Raw genomic sequence first — 15,396 nt, 5'->3', positions numbered from 1 at the left:
ATAAAAAAAGATCACACGTGCCGCAACTAAGACTCCTTGCAGCCAAATTAATTAATTAATTAAACACACACATACACAAGAGTGCCAAACAGAGCAGAGCAGTTCAGGAGCAGAGACAGCTGTCCCTGGCTGCCTGAGGGAGTAGAAGGCTGAATTTACAACGTTCCATGGAGAAAGAGGTGTCATCAGGCAGGCCCATCTTTCCAGGAGGCAAAAAGTGGTTCCCAGGTTCAGAGAAGGGAGGCGTCAGCCTGATCTCAGAGAGAAAGCCCACAGGAGCAGCTGGTGCTAAGGCCAGAGAGCCAGATGCCAGCAGGTGTCTCCGGGCCGGAGGGCTCCAGGTTGCAGCGCTGCAAGGCTGACCTCTTCTGGCCAAGGAGGCACTGCGCACAGCAGGCAAAGAGCCAGGTGCTGCTTCCTGGAAGTGGTTTCTGATTCCCAAGGTTTCGATGGCTCCTTCCTACAGGCAGGAGGCACAAACTAGGGCAGCTAGAATCTTTATTCTGTTGTTATGGGCAAAGCACCAGCCTGGCCATCCGTCTGGAGGGCCACAGTTCCGCCTGCCCCGAATCCAGTCCATCCAGTCTGAGAATCAAGCTTCCTCCAGCAGGGAGGCCTGCTCCACACTCCAGCCTGGGGAGAGCCTGGGAAGGCAGCCAAGGCTGCCTGAACAACCTCAGGAGGGTGCTGCTGTGGGTCTGCATTTCTCTCCTCTGTGCTTGAAGCTTCGCAGTGGGTTCTGTGTCTTTGCCTTCTGCGGGGGCAAAGTTACCGATTGACTGTGGGGAGCAGACGTCTGTCTGCACATAACGAGACAGACTCGGAGAAGTGGGTGGTACTGCTACTTGGCAGGCCCTGCAGGCCGCGAGCCAAGGACAGGTGCTGCTTCCAGCACCGCAGGCGCCCACCTTCCTCCTCCTGCAGCATGGAGGACGAGGAGGGCAGTGGGGCCAGGACAGCAGGTTCTCCTTTGCTCTGGAAGCTGCTCATGATGGCCAAGGGAAAGCCCCGGCCCCCACAACTCTTGCCAGCGGCCAGGGGTATGGGGCCGATTCTCCTTCCTCCCTCCTGAGGACAAGGGGCAAACACACCAAGCACACCCTGGTGACAAGGGAACCAGATTGGGGAGGGGGGGGCCTGCAGCCGTCACCAAGGCCCCAGGGGACATACCTTGGCCTTCTTAGAGGCGAGGGGCTTCTTCCGCTTCTTGTGAGGGTGGACGAGGCCGCGCAGAGCAGGAGGAACTGGAAAAGACGGCCGGCTCAGCGGCTGCCCCCGGCGCCCTGTGTGCCTGCTCCCACCCCCTCTCCCGCCGGCTCCACCTCCAGTGGCTCCCAGCGTGCGCTCCCCTCCTGACCCGGGGCCTGGCACTCCGATCCTCACTGCAATCCTAAGAACACACGACTATCTAGGTTCACACCGCTGTCCCCAGGGATGTCCACTAAAACATGTCTCTGCAGTATGTGTCACAGTAAGTGTGAAACAACAGAAGGAAAATTAAGAAAGAAAATGCTGCTAAAATAGAAAAGCAGTCTTCACATAATTCCTTCCTCCGCGGTCCTTCCTCCCATACCCCCCCTCACCTGTCAGGTGCCCCCATCACTGCTCGGGACCTGCTACATGACCCCTGGCCTCTGTCCTCTCACCGACCCAGGGCATAGCTCAGGGTCCCCTCCAGCCAGGCCACACAGGTCCTGACAGGCCTCTGAGCACCACACCACCACACCCTCCCACGTCACCCCGACCCCTAAAGGCCAAAGGTTTGGGGCAATGACTCTGCTCCTGTGTGACAAGAGAGGATGCGATTCCCTTCTAAGGCAGGAGACAGATGGGCCCCAGGTTAAACATTTACAACTAGTTTCCTGTTAACACTTTGAAAATAAAAATAACAACAGGAACAGTGTAAGTAGCTGGACTTTGTCTCCTGAGGACACTTCAAGATAATGGGAACAGCAATAACAGAAAGGAGCTAAGCAAGCCCTGCCTAGGTAAAAAATTAAGGAGACCATGTATTCTTCATTCATGGGGTCAAGGAGACCTCCCAGACTATGCCAGCACAAAAAGGCGCCTCAGGGGAGGGGGCACTAGACCATAAGGTCTGCCAGCCTCCGAAAAGCCTGGCACTGGGATTCACCTTGTCTAAAAGATGCGCTTGCACATCCAGGAGGGCCCTGAGTCAGACCTGATACGGACTCGGAGCCACATAATGCAAGATGACTGGCCAGATGAAAATCAGAAAACTGCCTCTACATAAGTGGTCTAAACCATCCCGAAAGGGACTTCCCTGGTGGTCCAGTGGTTAAGAGTCCATCTGCCAATACAGGGGATGCAGGTTTGATTCCTGGTTCTGAAAGATCCCATGGACCGTGAGGCAACTAAGTCCATGGTGCCCCGCAACAGAAGCCGTGGCAACGAGAAGCCCAAACACTGAAACGAAGAGTAGCCCCCACTCGCCGCAACTAGAGAAAGCCCAAGAAAACGCAATGAAGACTCAGAGCAACCAAGAATAAACAAATTAAAAAAAAAAAAGCTCATGGCTACTTCTCTCGCAGTCCACCCATCCTTTCTCCACATCTCTCTTCTCTCCTAATAAACACTTCACTTGCCTTTTTTGTTGTTGTTTAACTTTTCCCCAAATTCTTTCTTCAAACCAGGCAAGAGCCAGCGCCCTGCTCCCAGCCAGAAGTCTCTGGGTGGTCTAGTACAGTTAGGATACAGCACCTTCACCGCTGTGGTCTAAGTTCAATTCATACTCAGGGAACTGGGATCCCACTTCAAGCTGCCACACAGACCACCCAAAAGCCACCCAAGATCACACCCACTCCTCCCCTCTTCCCCTCCTCAGTCCTCAGACCACGACCTTGGTTGGTATCCCTTAGAGTTCACTTCCTGGGGAACCTGGCCCCATCTCTCTGGCATTTTCCCATCTCTCCTGGATCTTTCCCATCCACTTGCTTGAGGTTCTCCTTGCCATATCCACCAGCTTACGCTAATCCACAGGGGTACCAGGAAAATGGGTCTGCACTCACTTCTCTGCTTCCTTAATCCACTAAACATCTTCAGCATAAAACTCACACATATCCGTTACCAAAGACACAAGGAGTATCATTACCAGGTGCAAAGGGAGCAAGGCTCCTGAACACATCAGCTGGGTTTTGGTCTCATCTACACCATAGAAACCACTCTTGGGATCCATTCTTTTCTTGGCTGTGCCATGCAGCATGAAGGATGTGGGATCTTAGTTCCCTGGCCAGGGATTAAACATCAAACCCATGTTCTCTGTTCAGAGTCTTAACCACTGAACCACCAGGGAAGTCCCTCTTGGGGTCCATCCTTGACCTCATAACTGTGATCCCAATATCCCTCATCCCCACAAGGCTCAGGCAGGTCTATTCTCTATTTCCCACCCCCCGTGTCCCCGGTCAAATGTTCTGGACTCAGACACCCAAGCCCAGCTTGGCCTGGTCACTAACCCTAAACCTCCTCCAGCACAAGTGGCACTGTCTCCTACTCGCGACTCCCACACCATACCCGGTCACTCCCTTCTACACACAGGAGGCTGCTTGGCCAGGTACTGGCTCGCTCTTTCACAGGACCAGGCTCTAGATGTGAGACCCCTGGCCTTGAAGGGGCAGAGTGCTGTCTCCTTGAAGGCAGAGTGCTGGTTTCCTGTCTCCCCCACAAAGAGAGCAACGCCTACCCAGGGGGACTGTGCAGAGTTACGTCTGTGTCCATGCTCACTGCCCAGATCCCATGGTTGTGTCACCCTAGCGCACAGCAGCCCAGGGATGAATGCGCAGCCCGCCCCCAGCCCTGCTCACCCAGGTAGTCAGGGACGTTGCCCAGGTGAGGCTTTACCACAGCGGGGTGTAAGGGCAGGTCGTGCCGCAGCAATTGGAGGTCCCTCGGATTGTCTTCAAAGTATGTCTGGCAGGGGAGAAAAGCAGGCACTGCATGGTCGGTCCTCCTTTTGTAATTTCATGGGTTTTTTGTTTTTTTTTTTAACAGGGGAGTTTTTGAACAGGTAGCCTTTGTTCCAATTGTTAAGGCTGAGATTTCCCACTGCCTTGTCACTGGGGCCCCCTCCCAGAGGCAGCTCAGGCATGTGTCCCCGTTCTCACTCCCTATTCGGTGGGGGCAGTTAGGAGCACGCCACCCCCTCCTCACAGGGAACCACTCCATGGCCGTGCACCTTCTAACTGACACATAAACAGCTGCCTCCTCCTTTTCTGTGTAATGCATGCTGCATGAATGCACCTGACTCGGTTTACTGCGTCCCCAGGGTGGACTCCCTGGTGTTTCCACCTTGAGAATCGCAACGGAACGCAGGCACCCATACAGTTGTGACCTCACACAACTCTTACTACTGTGTCATGAGAATAAACCTCAGAAGCTGTGCTTCTGATGGACACAGCCACTGTCCACCTCAGAAACTCGGCCAATTCACCTCCCAGCAGGACAGCAGGCATCCTTACTCACTGTTGGCCTGTTTCCTCCCCATGACCTGCTAAAGGCACGGTCTGCTGCCCAGTTCACTGCCTCTCACACTCACAGCTTTGCCCCTGGCCTCCAGGACGGGCGATGCCCTGAAGCCTCCCCTTTGCCCACCCACCCCGACCACAGCCCCTTACTTTGAGCTTCTCTGAGTGCAGGAGCTCCTCTTTGATCTCCTTCAGCCTTGCCTCACGGATGGCTTGTTTAGTCACTGAGCGCATGGCATCCTGGGGGCAGACATCAAAGGTCAACATGGCAGGGCTGCCTGAGCCCGCCCTCCTGCCAGGGTGCTGAACAACAAGGGCCTGACTGTGGGTCCTAGAGGAGCCCCAAGTACCCACATCCCCACAGGGCCCCACTCACCCTGCAGCGGTAGCGGAAGCCCTCGATCTCCTCCATGTGGAACTGGTAAGGAAGCAGGACAGGGGCCCCACTGTCTGCAGAGAAGACTGCAGTGAGGGTCCTGCAGACTGAAGGCTTGGGCAGGGTCTATGCAGGCCTTCTGCTCAGAACCTCCCACGTCTGCTCCCTGGGGTGAGGCAGCCGGGGATCCAGCCCACTCTTTCCCACAATGCAGACGTGCAGCAAAAACCCTGGGTCTCATGGACAGTTCACGACAGGGGATCCACCCTGCTGCAGCCAGGGCAGTTTCCTGTCCCCACGTCCCAGGTCCTGTCATACCTCTCAGCCTTAGGACCTGCCCACTCGCCTACTCTCCTACTCTGAGGCCACTCTAGCCACAAAGTATGTGCAATGACAGCCACGGAGCACTAAGGAGCACCAGACCTTGAAGTTTAAAGTGTCACAACAGAAGCCTGGCCCTCTCTCAGGTCAGTGAGGGCGGGGCTCTTACCTCCACTGAGAAGCTCCTCAATCTTGCCCAGCTGAGACTGCTCTGTGGGCAGCACGAAGGTCAAGACTATGCCGGGGTTGTTGGCACGTGCCGTCCTGCAAGGAAAGACAACCCAGCCCGTGTCTCTGGCTGTGTCCCACAGTGTGCCCACAGCCCAGGTGCCCAGTCCACTACGCCTCAGTTCTCCTACCTGCCAGCCCTGTGTATGTAGGCCTCGGGGGAGGGGGGGAGATCAAAGTTGAGCACAGCACATACGTGGTGGAAGTCTATGCCCCGCGCCACGCCTGCCTCCGGATCAGAAGCCCTGTAAGAAAACATGCCAACCTCAAACTGAGCCCTCCTCTCCTCAGAGGCCATGTTCTCAAACTTATTTAATCAGCATGATCGCTCAACAAAGCCTGGTATGGAATTACAAGACACTCCTCTGAGGAAGATTCTTAAACATCATAACTGGAGCTAGGGTAGTGGGGGCAGCCAAACCCCGGAACTCACTGCCCACAGGGCAACCCGAGAACCACTCCAAGCCAGCCCACCCAAGAGGCAGACAGAGGCTGGTGGCTCCCTTTCTCCCGAAGAAAGATCCTTCCTGCAAGTCACAGCTAGTGGAGGCTGAGCCACCTTCCTCACAGGATGACAGCACGCCAGCAAGTCAGGCAGAATGGCCGTTCGTGCTGCCCACGAAGTGCAGGCCTGTGCGCCCTTCACTCCTGCCCCCACATGCTAGTTTCCCAGTCTTCTGAAAGGTGGCTCTCCCTGGCAAGGGCTGAGAGGAGATGAAAGTGGACTCACTTGTCCCGCTTGGGTCCTTTGCCCCGATGCTTGCCCTTGACTGGAGGCCCCAGGACTTCAGCATCTGTTGCTATGACGCAGTCGTAGAAGCCTTGGTTGAACTGCGAGATGATGTGGCACCTGTGGCCCAAGAGCAGACAAAAGTCAGACCTAAGAGCACTGGAGGTCCCTCCTCCACCCTCCGCCTGGTCATAACGGTCATCCTTTCTGACTCTTCCCTCTTCTTCAATTCTTCCCCAACTTAATCTTTGTGCTTCAATCTCGCCAAGTGAAGATGGAATTATAGTTGGTATTGCAGAGTTGTGAGAGATAGTCATTGAGGATCAGTCAAGCCCGGGGCCCTCAATCCACTAAGCACTTAAGAAACAGGAAGAGCGACTGTGTCTCCCCTTTTCCATCTTCACGTTCAACCAAGACATGGGAGTCGGCACACCTGGAGCGTAGTGGAAGCTCTCCATTGAGCACACAGGCGGGGATGCTGAATTGCTCCAGGAATAGGCGCAGCCGGTAACTCCGCTCCAGAGTGTTGACAAAGAGCAGAGACTTTCCCCGAATCAACGACAGCTTGAGCAGGGCATACAGCAACAGAAATTTGTCTTCCTCAGTCTCACAGACCACCTGAAACTGCTGTAACTGGTCTGGCCCTGGTAGCTGGGACTCCTGTAACTTGAGGGTAACCTAGGGGAGGACAGGCCTGTGGTCAGGAAAAAAAAGAACACAGAAATGCTACTGCAAGCCGCTGGCTTGCCAACCACAGCGCTGGTGTGTTAGTGGAGGGTGCCCTGGGTCCCTTCCAACTGTGTAATGTCAGAATTCAAAGTATACTAACTACTGCAGTTTACAAAGGACATAAAACTACACACAATTTGGGGCATAAATCAAAGTGAAACACACTATAAATGACTAGAGTGAGAAGAAAACCCCTACAGTAGCAACCTTTTAGAAGAGTAAAGTTCACATAAGGGGAGAATTTTGATCGTGCCACTCACTTTTAGAAGAGTAAAGTTCACATAAGGGGAGAATTTTGATCGTGCCACTCAGAGCACCCTTTCTGCCCCTTGGGGGTCCCTGATCAGGCCTTTAGGCAAAGCATGGTTTGAAGCCAGCAGATACCTGGGACTACATAGTGACTTTAGGTTGGAGGATACAGGAGTGCCTAACATCGGACTTCTAGTGCCTCAGAACCAGGAATACTAAACGAGGAGTTTCCCACCCCAAATAACAAAGGGTTCCTTTGAGACGGCAGGAGTGAGTCCTCTGAGTCTCCCAATGGTCCCACGGGGCCCTTACCGGGTTATGTAGTACCAGCTCCTTAAGTGCTTGCACATCCTCATTAAAAGTAGCTGACATCAGAAAAGCCTGGTAAATCCGGGGCAAGTGACTAAAATGAAACAGAGCCCCATCAAACTCCAATTCTAAGGCCTCTAATGGGGGCAGCTGAATGGGCCCCCTCACTCCAGGCCCTATTGTGTATTCACCACCCTTTCTCCTTACCAGAGAAGACTCTTAAGTTCCTCCTCAAAGCCAAAGGAGAAAAGAAGATCAGCCTCATCGACCACCAGCAGCTCCATGGAGTCTCGAAGCTTCAAGTTGTCTTGCTGCAAGTGGTTTAATATGCGGGATGGAGTCCCCACCACCACATCGGGCTTCTCCATCAGCACAGCTCTGTAGATAGGCAACACCTCAGTATTAAGTAGAAGGTAGCAGCTGGGACCTCACCCCAAATCAGATTTCGTTTTTGCTGCACAAAAACCCCATCCCACATTCCAGTGCAGATTCATTCCCTCACAGTCCTGGTGTTCTAACCCACCTCTGAGAGGCTGAGTCTTCAGCGGCTGAGACGTTGGCCACCCGGATGTCTCGAGCACAGTAGGCAGCCAGTTGCTGAATCATGGATTGGGCCTGCCTTGCCAGCTCCTTAGTCGGCACAAGGACAAGGGCTCTCACAGCCTGCTCCACCACAGGGCCTGTCTGCAAGACACGAATTAAAGACTTCAGCCAGTCAGTTATCATCATGGCCACCAGATGCTTTTCTCTACCTCTTCCAGGCAATCTGATCACGTACTATGACTTCAACACAACAATCTAGTTGTGCTTTGATCACCCCTTCACTTACTTTACCCATCTCTGAATGTAGATAACAAGGCCCTTTCCCCAGGCACTGAACTCAAAAAGGATAACTTACTTTATCGTTAGAAAGTTACTTAAAATGTGCCAGTTACTGGTGAACCACCAGTTACTTCTCTGGTGGTCCAGTAGCTAAGACTCTGTGCTCCCAATAGGCTCAGGTTCAATCCCTGGTCAGGGAACTAGATCCTGCCTGCCACAACTAAGAGTTCACATGGCACTACTAAGGATTCCCACATGCCGTAAGGAAGAAGGAAGATGCCTCAACTAGGATCTGGAGGAGCCAGACAGGAGACCAAACTAGTCCATCCTAAAGGAAATCAGTCCTGAATGTTCATTGGAAGGACTGATACTGAAGCTGAAACTCCAATACTTCGGCCACCTGATGTGAAGAACTGACTCATTGGAAAAGACCCTGATGCCGGGAAAGACTGAAGGTGGGAGAAGGGGATGACAAAGGATTAGATGGTTGAATGGCATCACCGACTCCATGGACATGAGTTTGAGTAAGCTCCGGGAGTTGGTGATGGACAGGGAAGCCTGGCTTGCTGCAGTCCAGGTGTCGCAGAGTCAGACACGACTGAGAGACTGAACTGAGTACAAAGAATAATGGTCGCAAAGCCTGGACTAGAACCCAAGTAACCTGAATCCCAGTTCAGAGCGTTTACCAGAAAATCATCAGGTTCTCTTAGACCAGCCTTCATGTGTAAGAGATCCAAAGAAAACCCGGCTCTTGGGGAAGACGGGTGCGTGAGGGTGGCCGGCACAGCCTTCCAAGAGGGCACAACGGAACTCAAACGCCTGCATCTCCCTTTCTCGGCCTTTGAGGCCCCTCCCCCGACTCACCGCCTTCCTGTGGAGCAGCAGCTGTAGCATAGGAATGGCATAAGCGGCGGTCTTCCCGGAACCGGTGCGGGCGCGAGCCAGGAGGTCCTTCCCCTCCAGCGCCAGCGGGATGGCCTTCTCCTGGATCAACGTGGGTCGCGACCAGCCCAGATCAGTGACGGCCTAGGAGAGACAAGGGACGGCTCAGGCGGCGTGCTGCCCTGCCACCGCTCCCATCCACCGTCGGTTCGGCTCCTCAGCCCTCCCCGGTACCTGTAGGAGCCGGTGGTCCAGGCCCATGTGTTCGAAGCCCAACGATTCCGGATCCTCCATGCTGCTGCTCTGTAGTGACAGCGCGCAGGCGCGACAGGAAGAGCACGACACGACGCGTGAGCCGGTCAAAGCAGCAGCCAATCAGTTTCAAAGGAGTTGGCCATGGCTTCCGGTGTTCTGGCTAGGCTCTGCGGCGGCTGCTGCGCTCTGTCTGTGGGGTCTGGGAGAGGCGGCGGGCGGCGGAGAGCCCACGGGTCCTTGCCAGTCCCCTGACACTACCTCTAAATGGCGTTTTGGGTTAGGGTTACCTGCGGCAGAGGCGGGGCTCCGTGGAGGTGGGTGAGGTCCCCTCCGTGCCCGCCTTCGCCCACCGACACCGGCCACACAATCCTCCAGTTTCTCCACCAGGTTGCATGTTTATGGCTTTACCTTCATCTAGCGCTTGATTTTTAACAGCCTCGCCCTAGCAATTATGCCAGTATTAGTTGTAGTTATATTGGCAAATACATCAATGTTTAGAATGCTCGTCTGTGTACTGCCTAAGAAAAGGGATGCCGCGGGTGGTACCTTACCACGTTTGGGAAATACTGGTGAGTCCTGCGCCCTTTCCTGCCATTATGCATCTGGGGGATCTCTATCAGGTTTATGTGCAAGCATTAATTGCTCTGCCACCGACTATGCTTAGGAAAAGTGCACCAGCATATGTGTTCCAGGGTTGTTTGCCTGTAGCAGTGGTGGGAACGTGGGAATCAAACGCAATGGCTTTCAGAGTAAAAAGCAAGTGACACTGGGTGTACCAGCATATAATAGAGTCCACCGGGGCTGGGCTAAGGTTTAGGGTCACAGGCAGAACAAGGACAGGCTATAACAATTGAACTGTCCAAGAATGAAGTTTGGAAGAATGAGTAGCATAAGAAAAGAGGAAGGTAGGTTGCTCTGGGGTTCCCAAAGGTAGCAACCTGTGTTGCCTGCACAGCGTGGTTAAAAATAATAATTCTTCAGCGTTCCCTGCAGGTCTGGTGGTTAGGATTCCAGGCTTTCACTGCTGTGGCCTGGATTCATTTCCTTTTGGGGGACTGAGATTCCGCAAGCAGTAAGACTCAGCCAAAAAAAAGGGGGGGATTTTTTGGTCCCCACTTATATCTGTTTGCTATTGCTCCTGTAACAAATCATCATAAATTTGGTGGCTTAACACAGACTTACTATTTTACAGTTCTATAGGTCATAAGTGTGACAAGGCCTCTCTAAGCTTAAATCAGGAGGTTGGTGGGGCTCCATTCCCTTCTGGAGGTTCTAAAGGAATCATTGTTTTTTTTTTTACCTTTCACAGCTTTACATGTGGCCCCCTTGTTCTATTTTCAAAGCTGTTAATGGAGGGTTGAGTCCTTGTGTCATATCATTACAACCTTCTTTTGCTTCCCTCTTGCATTTTTCAAGAACCTTTGTTATGACATTCGGCCCTCCCAGATAATTCAGGATAATCTCCTTATTTTAAAAGCAGATGATAGCAACCTTAATTTCTCTTTGCCACGTTTGGTAACATATTCACAGGTTTCAGGAATTAGTACATCTAGTTGGATATTATTGGGAAGTTATTAGTCTGCCTACCATGTGTGTTAACGGGGATGCAGGATGTCCATCTCTTTGTGACCGCATAGACTGTAGCCTGCCAGGCTCCTCTGTCCGTGGAATTCTCCAGGCAAGAATACTGGTATGGGTTGCCATTCCCCTCTCCAGGGGATCTTCCCAACCCAGGGATTGAACCTGGGTCTCCTGCATTGTTGGCCGATTCTTTACCGTCTGAGCCACCAGGGATGCCCATTCTGCCTACCACACCACACCAAACATAAACTTAGTCAGACTGGACGTAAATGTTGCTCAGGAATCTATATGGATGAGTTTCTCAGGTGACCCTATGCATCTATTCTGACATGGACCCAGCATGAGATCCAGAAGTCAGGCTCTGGGTGTTATTAGGGTGAGAACTGAGAGCACCACAGGTAAAGTGAGGCTGGAACCAAAACATGGAGATGGGGACTGGGCCAGGGATAATGGGGTGAGTACAAAGAGTCCTGTGCCCCCACAGCCTTTTTGTATAAGGATAGAAGGCTATTTGGTAAGGATGTTTTATAACCTAAGAAAGCAAGAACTTCAGAATGGAATCAGGGTAGTATTGGGGGAAAAGGTCCCCAGAATTCCTTGGATGTAGCTTGAATTATTTTTTAAAAATTTTCCTAGGCTCTGTGGTGTCTGTGAATGCCACACACCAATGTGGAAAATTTTCCTCACACCTACCACCGATTAGCCTATCCTCTGGCAATCAAGATTCCAACTGTCCCACCAGTGTAAAGGTGTGATATACTCCCACCTTTGTCTTCACTCCATTCCCCTATCAAAAATTCACAAGAGGAGAAACCGAGTACGTACTGACCCATCAGCATAATTGAGATGCACAGATGGACAGACTACTTCCTGTATTCCTACAGCCTAGACGCCAGTGTGCTTTGCTGGGTAGATTCCTAGTAACAGCCACAGAGCAGACGTGTGTTCCCTTCCTGACATGTCCCATGCTTCTAAAGAGCCTCAGGCCAGAGGTCTACACATGAACTAGTTTCAAGGCCACCTCATTTTCCATTAATTCTAACATGAAGAATATTATGGTAAATATCCAAATAATTTTGGATGAGTCATTTATGGTGTTTCACCACACTGAACCGTTAACGTGGTCACCCCAAATTGGAATTTCTTAAATATTTACAAAAATATTAAGTGAAAAGGTCTATAAAATTAAATTGCTTATACTTTTGTAAGGAAAAATAGATACACATGTAGAATAGTATGGAAGATAAAAACAAGGGAAGAATTTAGTTTTGTATGTCAGATAAATAATGTATTTTAAATAAATAAAACCATGAAATAAAATATCAAGAATGGGCACCTAATAGTATTAAGTTTTATATGGCAGAAAGGCACGAGAGAAGTATGCTAAGATGTGTTTACACTTATGATTCCAGGGAGCTAAGAAATAGATACTTAATCTCTTCACAGGATTCCTTGCTGACAGGCCTATGTGGTTGCCCTGTGGTTGCCACCACCCTGTCTGTTCCCGCACCCTAGCCTCACAAGCCCGCATGCCGAGGTCCACTCCTGGTCAGCTGCAGAAGCATCCAGACCAAAAGCTTTTCTTCCATCTCCTTTTGTGCCTCCCCTCTGCCCACGGCCTCTTTATTTCATTTCAAACACAGCTACTACAACACGTTTTATTTCACTGGAAAAATCTGTATAAAGAACCAAATCTGGTTCCCGCGAGAAAAACATTTACCACAGCTTAAATAAAAGTTAAGGGAAACGGGAGGGTAAGAGTGTCCTGCCTTGTGTGAGCTGTCACTGCCTCACTCTTGAATTCAGGCCCTGTGTGATGTAAACCACAGGTGTCCTGGAGAATTCCCTGCCTGGCCCTCTGATTAGGCCTTGAGAGCAGCTGTGACATCTGCTCTCTGGCCTGAAAGCTGAAGTCCTGGGAGCTGCCATGGTAGTTATCAAGGATGTGTGCATAAACAATGCAGAAGGGACTGCACTGGTATCCAGCTAGTCACACAAAGGCAGTAACACTTCAACTAGGAAGGAAAATATATAATTTTATCAAAAAATAGTTCTAATATATAGAAAAACTTTTCAATCCTCTGGGGCCTTCGCCCCTATTTACATTCACAAAGCTGCTGAGTGAACCCAGGACTGACAGCAGAGCAGTGAGGCAGGCCTCCTCGGTGGAGCATTTTGGTCGCCTACTTCGTAAGTAGACGAAAGGTTAAAGGAGTAGGAGGGTTTTTCATTTGCTCATTTTATGAGAAAGAGGGGAATCACTGGAGGCGAAAGAAGCAAGACTTAGTCCTGGGTCAGTTCCAACTCTGCACAAACCCCAAGACAGATCTTTGAAAGCCTGGACCAGTGTCCTGTGTCCTTGAAAACCAGTGTTAACAAGTGGCTGATCTGAATGCTTTGTTGCCATGGAACCATTGTGGCTTATAGTCTTTTTTCACTTTTTTTTCCCTCAGAATCCAGGTGGATAAGATATTGGGTGGGGAAAGTACCAAATAATTCAGGTGACAGGAAAGGATCACATGGTGAGGACATTACACCAGCTTCTTGGCCTCAAAGAAGCTCTTGAGGTGACGCATCTGCCAGATGCCAGTGAGGATGAGGATGACGGTCTGAGCGATGGACCACCACAGGACCCTCTGGTTGGTGCTCTCGCTGATCAGACGGAAGCGCTCTTCACGATACTGCATAGGACAATGGACCCAGGATTAAATGTGCGGGAGAGACAGTCTCAGCTGTTGTGAGGTCCTTCCCTCCCATGCCACTGCTCAACTATGGGACCAAACACCTTTTGAAATACTGCCTCTGATTCCCCTGGGAGTGCCCCAAGGAAGTAACATGCTGCCCCTCCATGAGCTTCTCTGCTAGGACAGAAATCACACTCTTAAACCATTTCAACCAAGATCCCAAAATAAGGAGGCAGGCAATGGCTATTGCTAGAGTGTGAACTGTCCTCTCTACACTTTATTATACAGAGCTGAAAAATGGCTATCTGCACTGATAGCCTCTGTTCCAGTCTTTGAACAGCCTGCTTCCCAAGTAGGGAAAGCCCCAAGAAGCAACTTCCAGGAGGTGTAATGGGTATAAAGGTCAACTGCCATGGCCAAGTACAGTGACATGCCCTTACCCTTTGGTAATCCTGCTCCTTCTGGATCTGCTCCACCTGATCAAGCAGCTGGCGGGCTCGGAGCTGCAGCTCTGTCAGCTTATCCTTGGCAGCAATCTCAGGGTAGTTGTTGGCATGCTCCCCAACCTGGATGTCTAGGTGCACACGCTAGGAGGAAATAAGGTTGAACCCCAAAGTCAGAGCCATTCTGAGGTTATGATGTCTAAGTGATGCAATCTCTGATGGTCTGTTGCAGGCTATGGAACATACTCTTGTCCTTGTGGGACAGGAGGGCAACGTCTATTTCTTACTTGTAACTGTGCCACAAAGAGTTATAAATGATGTGCATGCTTGCTAAGTCGCTTCAGTTATGTCTCACTTTTTGTGACCTTGTGGACCACAGCCAGCTACGCTCCTCTGTCCATGGGTTCTCCAGGCAAGAATACTGGAGTGGGTTGCCATGCCCTTCTCCAGAGGATCTTCCTGACTCTTGGTCTCCTGCATCGGCAGGCAGGTTCTTTACTAAATCAAAACTTTGAAACCAAGTGACAGATTCTGAGCTCTGGCCAAGAGAAAACTGTTACCAGTCTGCCGCCAGCAAAGAGAGCCATCCTGGTAGAGTTGGAGTGCAGGCAGATCTGATGGTCACCAGGAGTGTGGGAAGTGAAGGTGAATCGGCCCTCTGAGCCGTACTGCCGGGAGAGCACCACCTGCAACAGAGTAGTCAATGAAAGCCCACACCTTTACTCTAACCTCGCCAAGTGCAAGCTCGTGTCTTATGAGCTCTGTCCACCCCAAGAGCTCTAGTGAAGATGGCCCTACCTTGCCTTCAGGGTCCTTCACCTCCACGTGCATGCCCAGGCCGGGGGTCGAGGGCAGGAAGACCTCCTTCTGCTTATCCCACATTTGGGTGCGGTAGTTCCCTGAGGAATAGACAGAGCAGTCACAACCCGCCTAGTCCATCCAGCTCCCACACTCCGCGGCTCCCGGGACGCCAGACGGGGGCACTGCTCTCCAGGTCACCGTCCGGCGTCCTCAGAGTGCCGCTGCGAGCTGAGAGCCCGACGGCGTCTTGGGGACAACTCAGGGCCCGATCCACCCTCGCCCCGCCTGACCGATGACCATGGTCTCGTCGGGAATTTCTTCGATGAAGCAGCGCTTTTCGGTCTCGCCGATGTGGAAATAAAGCCCCCGGGCGCTTGCGGCGCACAGCGCAAGGAGCAGCAACGCCGGCAACCCCATTGCCCGCCGACGCCCAGCCCAGACACCTGCCAACGCGCGCCCTCTGCCCAGTGCGCATGCGCGCACCTGCGCCCCGCTCCCTGACGAC

General features: G+C 51.9%; 2 protein-coding genes across 3 annotated transcripts; both read right to left on the bottom strand.

The window, feature by feature from the left end:
- Positions 1 to 33: 33 nt before the first annotated feature.
- On the bottom strand, positions 34 to 9,511 carry DDX56 (DEAD-box helicase 56). The gene is made up of 14 exons (XM_006051302.3): positions 9,362 to 9,511; positions 9,110 to 9,271; positions 7,947 to 8,107; positions 7,631 to 7,801; positions 7,427 to 7,517; positions 6,570 to 6,814; positions 6,137 to 6,256; positions 5,538 to 5,651; positions 5,348 to 5,442; positions 4,858 to 4,931; positions 4,632 to 4,721; positions 3,822 to 3,927; positions 1,171 to 1,244; positions 34 to 754 (listed from the first exon to the last, which is right to left on the bottom strand). The coding sequence occupies exons 1-14, from the start codon at positions 9,419 to 9,421 to the stop codon at positions 677 to 679; spliced, it is 1,641 nt and encodes a 546-aa protein (XP_006051364.1). The 5' UTR covers positions 9,422 to 9,511; the 3' UTR covers positions 34 to 676.
- Positions 9,512 to 12,607: 3,096 nt separating this feature from the next.
- On the bottom strand, positions 12,608 to 15,396 carry TMED4 (transmembrane p24 trafficking protein 4). Of its 2 annotated transcripts, none has more exons than XM_044946786.1 (5): positions 15,375 to 15,396; positions 14,889 to 14,989; positions 14,651 to 14,776; positions 14,088 to 14,234; positions 12,608 to 13,644 (listed from the first exon to the last, which is right to left on the bottom strand). In XM_044946786.1, exons 2-5 carry the CDS (start codon positions 14,970 to 14,972, stop codon positions 13,495 to 13,497), a joined length of 507 nt encoding a protein of 168 aa, XP_044802721.1. In that variant the 5' UTR covers positions 14,973 to 14,989; positions 15,375 to 15,396; the 3' UTR covers positions 12,608 to 13,494. The 2 variants fall into 2 exon arrangements, with proteins under 2 accessions (XP_044802721.1, XP_044802720.1); XM_044946785.1 differs by lacking the exon at positions 15,375 to 15,396 and adding an exon at positions 15,182 to 15,368.

The sequence above is a fragment of the Bubalus bubalis genome, chromosome 8 (genome assembly GCF_019923935.1).
Source record: "Bubalus bubalis isolate 160015118507 breed Murrah chromosome 8, NDDB_SH_1, whole genome shotgun sequence".
NCBI lineage: Eukaryota > Metazoa > Chordata > Mammalia > Artiodactyla > Bovidae > Bubalus > Bubalus bubalis.
This window is presented reverse-complemented; position numbering and strand designations above follow the sequence as displayed.